Source organism: Salvelinus fontinalis, chromosome 2 (assembly GCF_029448725.1).
Source record: "Salvelinus fontinalis isolate EN_2023a chromosome 2, ASM2944872v1, whole genome shotgun sequence".
NCBI lineage: Eukaryota > Metazoa > Chordata > Actinopteri > Salmoniformes > Salmonidae > Salvelinus > Salvelinus fontinalis.
The window spans coordinates 78326212-78338392 of NC_074666.1; the positions used below are offsets into that span (position 1 = coordinate 78326212).

Sequence of the window (12181 nt, forward strand, 5' to 3'; positions counted from 1 at the left end):
GAACAAGCTAAAAGTAAAGGAGCAGACCCACATTTATTTTCCTTGAAGTGGTAACCATTTTTAAATAAGTACATTTTACAATCGCATGTTTCTTATTACCTTCACAACTCACATTTACAGAACTCTGCTCAGCAAGCCCAAGAGAAAAAAGATGGCTGTTCCCCCACCCTGTACTCTGCCTCCCTCTCCAAATATTGATAAACTGCTATACAAACATGTTTATATCAGCATGGGAGTAAGCAGAGAACAAACATGCATTTCTATGCAGCACAGCATGTACAATTATTTACACGAACTATTAAAAATAAATGTTATTCAGACAGAGGGTATTTATTGACTGTAGGGATAAGTCTCTCCTGCAACAGGCTCAGATGTAGTGTTAACCTTTGATATTAAGAGGTACTGGCTCATTTCCTTCAAGGTCCTGGTTGGTGTTTATGAACCGATCGGCGAGGCTCCAACTATTACCAAGCACACAATTAAATAAAACTGTTAGCCTAAATGTTTGAAATTTAAGTGACAAGAATGAAAACTACAGTAAATGTAAACTTCACATGTTCTTGTAAGATAAGTATCTGTTTTCAGCTGATGTTCATACTAAGTGCCAAAGGGTGTTGGTAAACTGCACTGTAATTGACTTGCATCAAATCCATCACAATTGACAACCTTGTAATGTAGCCTAGTCTTGACACCACTTTCTTCAAAACATATCTAGTTTCATAAATGCACTGTAAAAGAAATAACCAAAATGAAGACATTGGATGGTTTTGTACATTTCTGAATATATAGGCTGACTACAACAATTGATAACTCGGTTTACATCCTTAACCTAAATATTAGCTTTGGACCCATTTCTGTTCTATATTGAAGACAATGTTTGACCACCTAAATTCCATTATTTTGTGGATGGATAAAACTAGTCCTTCAATGACCACTTCGGTCATGTGTGCATGCTGCCAACATATTTGACCCTTTAGTGGCCAAAACTGTATGTAGTACAGTGTTATGTTTGAATAACTGCAGCTTTGGCTGGTAGAGATAATTCAACTGTAAATGGAAACATTCAAGTTATTGGAAAATAAGAAATGCCTGTTTCCCAAAAGCTTCACAAAACCTGCTGCATGTCACTTCTTGAGCAAAAAAACCCACAACAGCAAAGAAAATCCAATGGAAATAATATATAATGTATTTTACAAACATAACTTAAATGATAAATTACTTTTTTTTGTTGCTTTTCCTATATACAAGTATGTTGAAGTCTCTTTTCAGTCACATTTACAGCAGAGAACATGGTCATCTTAGTGAAGGGCGGCCATCTATTGAGTCGTTCTGAAGAAGGCATTGAGAGTTTGGACTTCAACAGGTTAAGCAGGGAAGTGCCCATGGCTTGAGTCTGACCAGGACAGGCATTCAGGGGCAGGGAGAAAACGGCAGGCAGCAGTCTCCCCTGCTTGAGATCTGGGGGTTTCCAGTTCAGGGCGTGTGGTATTAGTCCTCCTACAGGCTTTTCCAACAGACTCAAGTACCTAAAGTTGTGGATCATCCCTGTCCCCTCCACTTTGACTATACAAACTACTCTGCAAACAGAAGGCCAACATATTCTGGAGGTGTTGGATTCACCTGGCAAACTGCAGTTTTATGCTTTCTTGTATTCATCCATAGTAAATGGCTGTGAAGGACAGAGGCAAAGAAGATGCATGGGAGGAGAGTTTAAATGTGTTTGTCTGCAGTAGTGTTGCCTTCCCAGTCTCATCACATACCCTTGGTGTTGTCTCTAAGTCATTCCAAATCAAAATATCTGCAGGCTTATCAGTCCTCTCCCTCAGTCCCTCCCTACACGTTTGACTCCACAAAAGGTCTCTTTGGTTTGATAGGGGACGTGGGGCCCTGCCTGTCCCTGGAGTGCTGCATGTACTCGCTGTCCTGGTAGGCCTGGGCCACAGGCAGCGTCCGGGCCACCTTGACGTCTGGGTAGGTGGGCGCCTGGCTCACGCGGCCCATGCCGTCTGCCCTGCCGTCCCGTGAGCTGTTAGCTGGCGGCTTGTAGTAGTCATCGTCCAGGAGGTGTCCGTTGTGGGCATTGTTGGTGCGGTTGTAGTAGGCGATGTGTCCAAGGCTGGGCTGTTGGCTGTAGCCATGCTGAGGGCCAATGTTCCCTGGAGACGTGGCGGAGCTTGTCACCACCGTGTCCAGGGAAGAGATGGCCCAGGAGCGCCCTATTGTCTGCGGTTGCGGTGGCAGGTACTGGTGAGTCCGCGCCGTCTTGTCGACAACGCCCATGAAAGGTGTGTTTCTGGAGCGGAGCGCCTTGTCTGGATATGTCCCTCCCACCACCCTTATGTCGCTGCCCTGCGGAGGAGACACAGGCGAGAGGTCGTCGCAGTAGACGCTACCATCCTCGTAGGACAGCTGTAGAGGGATTTCCATCTGCTGGGCCGAGGTGGAGCCCCGGAAGCCTGGGGCTAGATTAGCTGCAGAGACCCCACCCAGGCTTGTGTTGGAGGGGGAGAAGCGGAGGCCTACACTCTGGGAGTGCATGAGGGGCCGGGGAGTGGGTGCGTGTGGCTTTGGCTCTGCGCTGGTGGCACTGACAGGTCGGCGCAGGCCGTGGGGGTTCTCCGGTGATCCCAGCGCCGCCTGGTGCTCCATCTCTAACTCCATCTCCATTTGAGGTGAGACAGGGTAGTACGCTGCCGACTGGCTGCGGCTGATCTGGGGGGCCTGGCCGTAGCGCAGACCTCCAGGCCGGTAAGCTGAGGAGGGCCGCTGGGGCAGCTCGTCCTCCATTGGGACCATCTGGATCCCACCATGTTGGTACAGTGCTCCTGCACTGAGGCTGGCCTGCACCTGCAGCGTGGGCCTCCCTTCCAGGGCACTGGGGTATATATTCACACCGTCCCCCAGCTCGGCCAGGTCGGGGGGAAGGCGGGTGCTCATGGAGTGGGCCATCTGGCTGTAGGCACTGGTGCCCAGCACAGCACTGGAGTGCACAGCAGAGCTGGGCTGGTTGGTGCGTACGATCTGGGCCTTGGCAGGCTGCAGCCACTGGCCCTGCTGGGGAGGCTGCTGCTGGGAGAGCAGCTGGAAGGAGCGCTGGCTGCTCATCTTAGACAGCGGAGACTTGGGCCGGCCGGGTATCTGCTCCGACTGGTAGCGGGCTGAGGCAGACTGTGGCCGGTACAAACCTCCTCCGCTCTCTGAGGTGGGGCTGGCGCGGTACTGAGGCCCCCGGCGGAGAGGTGAAGGTGGTGGGCTGAAGTTGTACGGCGTAGCGGAAGCCTGGTGTACTGGGGAGGTGTGCGGAGGGCTGGGCCGGTAGTGGGAGCTCTGGTGCGTCGGGGAAAGTGACGGAGAGGTGGATTGGTAGCCTTGGCGCGTGGGGGAGGACATGGAAGGGGGGCTGGGGGGCAGCTCAAAAGACTGGACCATGGAGGGGCCTCCGGAGAGGTAGGGCGAGTTGCGGTGGCACGGAGAGGGGGGCAGGCTCTGGATGAGGGGCAGGCCAGAGGGGCTTGAGCGGGGCTCGGGAGTCATGCCCATGGGGAGGCGCTCCAGGTAGTCCTCGTCCTCTTCAAATAGGTCCTGCACTGGCTGCATGTCCTCCAGGCGGGGCTCCAGGGACTGGGGAGTGGGCGCGGCCTGCTCTCTGGGAGGGGATGGGGGAGGGTCCAGCTCCTGTTGCTCCTCGAACTGAAGACACTCCTCCTCCACCCTCTGCAGCAGGCGCTGGATCTCCCGGTTGTTGGGGCAAAGGAGGGTGGCCTCATTCAGGTCCTCCAGGGCTGCGTGGAACTGCCTGAGGTAGATACACGAGGGGGTGAAGAGGGGAATATCAAGTGGGAAAAGAGAGAGATTGAGAAAGAAGAGAAAGCATTAATGAGGGAGGAGCAGGAGAGGTGGAGGGGGTACAGATGAACATGACAAAGCATGAAACCAAAGACCGTGAGGGAGTAGCATGTGGTCAAAATGACAACACCACAACTGCTCAAACTACTTGCCCTCACATAGTAGTCAGACAAAGTACACTCTTACGCTAAAACATAAAAAAATTTGCCATGACAATGAGCAAGAGAATGGAAAAGTCATAGGGCTAAGGGGATACAGGATGTGTAAGCAGACATAAAAACCACTGAACATGACATAGGGTGAAAAACATGGCCAAAATGCTCATGAACTCTATTATGTCCCCCTGTAGTCATCTGTCTACAGCGCATTGGAAACCTGGTGATCATGTGACATGAGAGGGCCCAATTGGATCCTAAGGCTGAGCTCACTCTGCGCTAGGCCTCCGCCTCCCTGTTCTCCCCGTCGCTACGGTTACCTGCTGCTGCGCTTGGCGCGGGCTCTGGCGTAAAAGGCCTCGTACGATTTGGATTTCAACTCTAGCGCCTTGGTAGCAAACTCCTCAGCCATCCCAAAGTCCTGCAAGCAACAACAGCAACAGGGCCGACAGTCATTCACAGAGTCACGCGTGGAGCGGTACATGAGTCAGAAATGAGTCAGAGGTCAGTCAAAAATTAGTCGAGATTAATGGAAGAAAGGTTATAGATGAATCGTACATAGAACCATGTACAGAGTCAAACATGAGTCATATGAGAGTCATTCAGGAGTCTTGTATCAGTCATACATATAACCATACAGAGAAATACAGAAGTGAATAACTGAGTCAATGAGATCGATGGAAACTTGGGTTCAGATAGAAGACACCCAAGAAGAAAAAAAGAGAGAGAAAAGGGCGACACTGACGAATAAAAAATAATACACAAGTCAATGACGATACCATGTAAATTGAGCAATTAAAAACATTGATATGAACACACACAGAACACGGACTTTCAGAGACATACAAACACAAAAGACAAACACACATTCACACACACAGAAACCGCTGTTGCACTGCTCTGTCATTAGAACCTCACCTGGCCACTATGGCCCTGACCCAAACCAACCTCCCTTTGCACCTCCTCTAAAGTTACCAGAGCTACAAACACAAACCAAAACCAAGCAAACTATAAGAGGGAATGGAAGATGCAGGGATATGGGCCTAGGTTAGATGAGGCTAGAGTTGAGGGAGATTTACCTTCCGCTATTATGTTGAAGTCTGATCTACTGTACATTTTTGTACAATGATATTGCTGTCATCAACCTTTTGAAACCAATATTTTTTACACTGCTTAAATCCACGTGCGGTTTTATAATCTATCAGAAGAGCTAAATATCGTTGTATTGTAAGCACAATGAACAAGCATACATCCCAATGAGGGATAATAAAGTTGTTTTGTATTGTAATGTCTTGGTAAACCTTGCAGATGGTAATGCTGTTGAGCAAAAAAAAGCAGCTCCAGTCACAGCCAGGTGGGGTGAGGAGCTATAGGAGGGTGCAGTGGGGTGTCACTCACATTCATTTTCCTCCGGCAGCGGGACAGGTTGAGGAGGAGGGACACCTTGAGCTCTCTGAAGGTCTTGAGGTCTTCGCTGAAGCCCTCGCGGGGGAACTTCTTTAAGGCGTACTGGTACCGCTGGGCCGCCTCCTTCACTTTACCTTTCTACAGGACGGGTAGAAGAAAAAAACACTCAGAAAGGCGAGAGACTAGCACGGTTTGGCACCACAACAGTAACCCTCAATGACAGCTGTGCTATATTGCTATATTCTAGGAAGGGCTGACCTTGTAGAAGCCATCTCCTTCCTCTATCAGCTTGCTGAGCAGGACGATCATGATGTCGGGTTTGGAGGTGGCCATGGCCCAGGTGGCCGGACCTGGTGGAAGACAGCAGGGGGCATGATGGGTAACGGGGAATGGCCGGAGGAGAGTGGCAATGACAGGAAGAGGGGGCGTGTCTCAGAGTAAAAGGACCGACAATGAGAAGGACAAGAGAGAAAGGAGCAGGGTGAAGTTGCCCCTAGACGCTGATCTAAGGTCTGTTTTGTTTATCCCCTCCAGTAATGGTTTAAGTTAGCATTTGGAGAGAGCAAACTGATCCTAGATCTGTAGGTAGGGGCAACTTCACCTCGGAGTGGAGCGAAACCAGTTGACAGGTCGAGATGATGATGAAGCTCTACCCAAGATAAATATGGCGTGACTTACTGAGACAGACAGGTATGGGGTTTCTTTGCCCCTGCATGTGCCATTTAAGCGCTCAGCTAAAAGATGGATACATAGATATTGACGTCATACCTGGTGCAGGAAGGATCTGACTCAAGTACAGAATCAGTAACTTAATCTCTCGTAAAGCCACTGGGAAAACGGTCAACTTATTTATGTTCCAATGCCAATCTCACCCAACATGAATACACAATAATATCTCATTATTAGCCAGAGTTATTCTGTGTTATTCTGCATGCTGTGTAGGGGGGGACAGGCAAGCACAAGCCATGCCAGAGCAGAAGGGGTTCACACATGCATTTATGGCTTCCCACCACCAGGGGGAATGCATGGACTGTGAGCCTTGTAGTGTTTGTGTCATAATCTCTTATCGGGAAGTGGATGACTTGGATGGTTAGCTTACTTCACAAAGCCACATATAAAGAGTAAGGAGGGTAAAAAAAAAGAGGACGAGAGAGTGAGAGCAGAGATGTATATAGAGAGAGGGCAAACTGTGTGTTACCTCGGGGTCGACTGGGAAGAGTCTGATATCCTGATTACGGAGAGGGGGCGGAGCCAGGGTTATGAGTGAAAGGTTAGAGAAGGGAGTTAGGTGGTGAAATGAGAGGAAACATAATGGAACCAACTCAATAAGAGGAACCAAGAGAGAGAGAGAGAGAGAGAGAGAGACAGAGAGAGAGGGAGACAGAGAGACAGAGAGAGAGACAGAGAGAGAGAGAGACAGAGAGAGAGAGAGACAGAGAGAGAGACAGAGAGACAGAGAGAGAGAGACAGAGAGAGAGAGACAGAGAGAGAGAGACAGAGAGAGAGAGACAGAGAGAGAGAGACAGAGAGAGAGAGACAGAGAGAGAGAGAGAGAGACACAGAGAGAGAGAGAGAGAGACAGAGAGAGAGAGACAGAGACAGAGAGACAGAGAGACAGAGAGACAGAGAGACAGAGAGACAGAGAGACAGAGAGACAGAGAGACAGAGAGACAGAGAGACAGAGAGACAGAGACAGAGAGAGAGACAGAGAGAGAGAGTGTGTGCGCGCGTGAAAAAGTGAGCGAGAGAAAGTGAAAAGTGAGAGAGCAGGGAGGAGGGAGTGAGTGAGATGAAGAAAAGAACAGAAAGAGGCAGAAGTGAGAAGCTGTGGCCAAAAAAGTGTGTCAGCAAAAGAAAAAGGTGCAACAGCAATGCCAGCAGCAGTAGGAGCAGAGGGAAGGGCCTCACATCCACCATTATAAACATGGTGGAAACAGAGGAGGGGGGTTAGTGGTGACTGGGGAGAAAGGCATGGCGAAGCCTTGGTGAGCACCAAACCACATAGAGAAGAGATTCAGGCAGTAGTTGACAACATTCTAGGAGTCAATGGCCACTATAGTCCTACCGAGGGGAAAAAACAGTATATTAAATAGAACTATAAGTGACTAAAGTTGTAGCTAAACCACTGAAGCTAATGTAGAACAATATTGCAAAATTAGAAGACAGTCCTATATACCAGTGTTTTTAAATCTGTGTGTGACTAGTGACCTCTAGTCAGTTCGTACCCATCTTGGCTCCCTTCTTGAGCAGAGCCACCACCACAGAGGTGTTCCTGCAGCCCACGGCCCGGTCCAGAGGTCGCATCCCACTGTAGTCCACATGCTCTATCATCGCCCCGTGGTCCACCAGATACTGCACCTGGAGACAGACGGACAGACAGGGAATAAGAGAGGGAAGATGGGAGTTTAAAGGATGGAGAAAATTTGAGGGGGAAAATGAAGAGGAGGAGGAGAGAAAGAACAGAAGAGCATTCTACCTTCAGGTACTTATTCCAATCAACAACAGTGAAAACTTTCTCCATGCTGCACTGCCATGGGGAGGTCAACGTGGCGACCAGCGACCACTTACCACTTCTGAGTCTCCGTAGAAAGCGGCCAGGTCCAGGGGGGTGCGTCCACTTTTATCGGCGTGGGCGGTGGCCGCGCCCCTCTCAACCAGGCAGCGCACCAATGGCATGTGGCCCTTCAGACACGCCCAGCTCAGAGCAGTCAGGCCCTCCTTGTCCATCAGGGCCAGAGACGCACCTGCAAGAGGGGGTTAAAGGTCATGTTTTTATGGCAGCCAGGGTCATAACATGGCCACTTGGCAGCTGTTTTGTCCATTACTAAATACTACACATACTTTATGTCTGCTACATGTTGCCCATGTGGAAGTCAAACCTACACTTTTACACTAGGTACTCTGAACCAATGAGAGTAGTAGAGTGGGTGGTGGTGATGTTGAGGGTGAACTGAACTCTGACCTTGTGCCAGTAGGAACTCTGCTGTGCCGAGGTGGCCCTCTGAGGAGGCCATCATGAGGGGCGTGCGGCCCTGCTTGTCTGCCATGTTGACGTCAGCTCCATGGTTCAACAGCAGGTCCACTATCTGAGGAGGAAGAAATCAAATAGTACGTAGCTACGTTAGTATTTTTTGTCACCATTGTTCTCTATCATTGCCAGTAGTGTATTTTAATATTTCCAATTCAAGTTGTATGGCTTTGCGACTTGAAATAATAAATGGGAGCGAAATTCAAAAAGTGCCCACCCACCTGCCAATGTCCCTGGCGCACAGCGCTGAAGAGAGGCACGATGCCCCGGCGGTTAGGCTGTCCCACCGCTGCCCCTTGTTCCAACAGCAGCCTGCACACATCCAGCTTCCCCCTGCCTGCTGCTGCAGTCAGAGCTACAGTGGGAGAGGGGGAAGACAGAGTCAGTGCAGGTAAAAGCATTCGATAGACTTTGATACAGTCATACACAAACACACCAAAATAACACGTACCAGTCTCTCCCCAGAGTGTGTCAAAGTTGTTGATCTGTGCTCGCTCCTCCTCCTCCTCATCCTTCTCTGGCAGGTCCAATAGGTAAGAGGCGATCTATACAGGAGACAACATTCAGACTTAGTGTGTGTACGGTGTGTGTGTGTGTGTGTGTGTGTGTGTGTGTGTGCGCATGCGTGTGTACCTCTGTGTATCCCATGCTGGCCCCTGCTATAAGGGCCTGCTGGACAGCGTGACTCTTGGTGAAGGCTCCTTGGGGCTGTCCGTCAGGGTTCCAGTCACTCTGCATCAGGAACTTGACCACCTGCAGGTGTCCTCGCAGTGCAGCGTGCACCAGTGCACACTGACCGTTCCTGTCAAGGTGGTCCACCTACACACAGGGAGAGAGAGTGTCATTATACACATGCATACACACAGACGTCACATGCAGACACTGTTCAAAAAGACCTATTGGTACATTTTGCCCAGTAGGTTCCAACATGGCTGCCAGAGAGTTATATCGTGTTGTGTAAATGCATCATAGTGCTGTTGTAATAAACCTCAACTGCCAAAGTGACAGTATGCACAGTAGTGGTGGTTGGTCCCTGACCTTGGCCTTGCAGGCGCAGAGCGCAGTGACGATGGACAGGTGTCCAGCGGCGGCGGCGTAGCCCAGCGGGGTGAGGCCGCTGTCCGACTCCCCGTCTACGTGTGCTCCGTTCTCCAGCAGCAGGCCGGCTGTCTCCGCGTAGCCCAGGTGGGCGTGGACACACAGCAATGGGGCGTTGTTCAGAACCTCAGAACGGTAGTTAACGTTGGCTCCGCCTAGGACCAACAAACGGCTCACCTAGAGGGAGGAGTGTCAGACATATAACCAATACACCAAACATTTAATGCAATAGTGCTTTGGTTAGGCCACTGCTGGTGTGCGTGTGTGTCCAGTACCTTGATGTTGGGTGTGTAAAGGTTCCTCAGTGAGGCCAGAGCAGTGGAGAGCCCCTCTGTGCTGTAAGAGACCCACAGCCCCTGCAGGACTGATGAGGAGACCCCAACCTTCTTACTCAGGCCCTGTGGAGAAGATAACAGTAATATCAACAACAGTGTTACTGCACAGTGGGTAGAACCCATTGACCCAGATGTTGGAGGTTTGTTAGTGTGCTGTAGTGATGTGTTGTTTGGTGGTGGTGTGTCGTTACCTTGAAGATGTGTGCTTTAAGGATGTGGTGGCCCAGCTCTATGGTCTGCTGCCGGTTCAGTTTGCCCTCCTGACGTGAGAACCAGAAGGCCAGGAGAGTGTGGCCACTCCTACAGTCAGAGAGAGATGGATAAGGGAGGAAGAACAGAGTGAAAGTGGAGAAAGATCGATGTAGAGAGAGGGAGAGAAATTAAGAACAGAAAGCTCCACAAATTCAAGCTGTAAACATTAATGTTCCAGGTACACACTGGCTTTGCAGAAGGTCTGTTTGTTCCTCTCAGTGGACCAGTGTCTTCCTACCTCGGGTCACAGAGGAACTTGGTCTTCTCCCCGTCCTCCCTCCAGATGAGCCACTCCCTGAAGGAGGGGTGTGTGAACATCCGTGTTCCGTCCCTCCTCCGCACCAGGAAGGGCGATAGCAGCTCCAGTCTCCCCTGGAAGTCTTCCCAATCCAGGGCAGGGCCTCGCACGGCGCCAGCGTTCACTGCCCCGTACGCCTGCTCGTCCGTGAGGGGGTGGAGGGAGGCCACGGCCACGTTGAGCAGGGGGAGGGCACGATCGAAGGACGACTGGGTGGGGAAACGCATGTTGAGCTGCAGGAGGTACACCTCAGCCAGGCTCACCGGCACCACCTTGGGGGGGGGGCATGGAGAAACACCTCGGGTCAGTTTTGTAAGGAAACATCATATGAACTTTCACAGAGAGAGATAAACACACACAAACAGGCAGAGTATGGAACACAACCAAAAACCTTGAGAGACATACAGTATATAGCTCCAGGACCGAGACACCGACTCACCTTGAAGCTGGAGCTCTTGAGCACCAGATAGCCCTTCTCGATGAGGTCCAGCGTCAGCTTCAGGTAGAGGTAGGAGCCGCGGCTCAGGGCCTTGAGGTGGGTGCTCAGCTTGGCGAAGGCTGCGTTGTCCAGACGCCCGTTGAGAGACACGTTGCTCTGGATCTCAGCACTGCCCTGGATCCTCTGCAGCAGGTAGCCCTGCAGGTCGGGAAGAGAAAGGAGATCAGCATCATGATATCTCGGTAATACTATCACCATGACTGCTTTTATCACAATAGTTGATGATAATCGTTTTAAATCACGATTGACTACTTTTACTACAATGATTGAGGTTGAAGTGAGAGATGACTATCAGAGAGTAAAGATGTCAGACAGATGGTTTGGTGTAAACCTGAACCCTACCTGCAGGTCCTGGTCTATGGCATCATTCTCCTCCAGGCGGTCAAGAGAGATACGGTGGAACGGGAGGGGATGTGTGATCTCCTGTAGGGAGGTCCTGACGGTGACCACCAGTTTGAGCCAGGGAGGAAAGCGTTCCATGGTCTTACACAGGAAGGAGGTGATGGTGTCGCCGTAGTCCGGCTTGTGGAACTCTGCCTCATTCAGCCCATCTACCAGAATGATCAGGTCCTCCTCACATGCTATCTTCCTCTCTGATGAACACAAAGACAACAAGGTTGTTTATCAGGACAAGGAGTGGAAAGAATTAACTATTAGCTACTGAGATGGGACATGAAGTTGTTTTTTGGAAAACATGAATGAAGTTGGACCAAACCCTGAGAGAAAATAACAAGTTATCAAATGACCAGCTCCTATGCAGTTCCATAAAACCTTGAACACCCCTGACCTTTGTGCAGGATGTCGAGGGGCTCCAGCACACCCCTCCTGAAGGCATTGAGGGGGTCCTGGACACAGGAGCGCAGACTGAGGGTGCTCTGCAGGTGGGGCTCCCGCAGCAGCTGCTCCCTGTAGGCCATGAGCTGGGGTGCCCGACACAGCAGAGCCGCCACGTTGTGGACAAACTCTGGCACCAGGCACGTGTAGGCGTTGTCCGCCTGGCAGTAGTGGTATGCCACCACCTGGGGGCAATAGAGAGTGGAAGTGAGTGGGGTGGGAGAGATATATAAAAAAAAAAGATGACTTTTATATAGGTGATCCCATTGAAATTGAAAATATATTTTATCTAGATATCTGATTATCACACATTATTTTTCCAAAGAGAGAGGTACATTTAACAATCCACAAGCATTTCACTACACACAATAACATCTGCTAAACACGTGTATGTGACCAAAAACATTTGAAGAGGGCGCAAATCAACCC

The 12181-nt window shown here is 50.3% G+C and overlaps 1 protein-coding gene across 6 annotated transcripts in view; it reads right to left on the bottom strand.

The window, feature by feature from the left end:
• Positions 1 to 14: 14 nt before the first annotated feature.
• LOC129827577 (protein TANC2-like) overlaps positions 15 to 12181 on the bottom strand; it is a 143147-nt gene continuing 130980 nt past the window's right edge. For 4 of the 6 annotated variants that reach the window (XM_055888565.1, XM_055888548.1, XM_055888582.1 and 1 more), the window contains 18 exons: positions 11706 to 11937; positions 11261 to 11511; positions 10859 to 11056; positions 10360 to 10691; positions 10061 to 10169; positions 9810 to 9932; positions 9475 to 9711; positions 9070 to 9255; positions 8888 to 8981; positions 8658 to 8791; positions 8371 to 8494; positions 7977 to 8152; positions 7634 to 7766; positions 6607 to 6636; positions 5667 to 5758; positions 5400 to 5546; positions 4322 to 4422; positions 15 to 3796 (listed from right to left, as the gene is read on the bottom strand). In XM_055888565.1, coding sequence (XP_055744540.1) covers positions 1834 to 3796; positions 4322 to 4422; positions 5400 to 5546; positions 5667 to 5758; positions 6607 to 6636; positions 7634 to 7766; positions 7977 to 8152; positions 8371 to 8494; positions 8658 to 8791; positions 8888 to 8981; positions 9070 to 9255; positions 9475 to 9711; positions 9810 to 9932; positions 10061 to 10169; positions 10360 to 10691; positions 10859 to 11056; positions 11261 to 11511; positions 11706 to 11937 — 4662 coding nt within the window. In that variant the 3' untranslated portion in view covers positions 15 to 1833. The remainder of the gene's footprint in view (positions 3797 to 4321; positions 4423 to 5399; positions 5547 to 5666; positions 5759 to 6606; positions 6637 to 7633; positions 7767 to 7976; positions 8153 to 8370; positions 8495 to 8657; positions 8792 to 8887; positions 8982 to 9069; positions 9256 to 9474; positions 9712 to 9809; positions 9933 to 10060; positions 10170 to 10359; positions 10692 to 10858; positions 11057 to 11260; positions 11512 to 11705; positions 11938 to 12181) is intronic. The other 2 variants (XM_055888574.1, XM_055888556.1) reach the window with 1 other exon arrangement.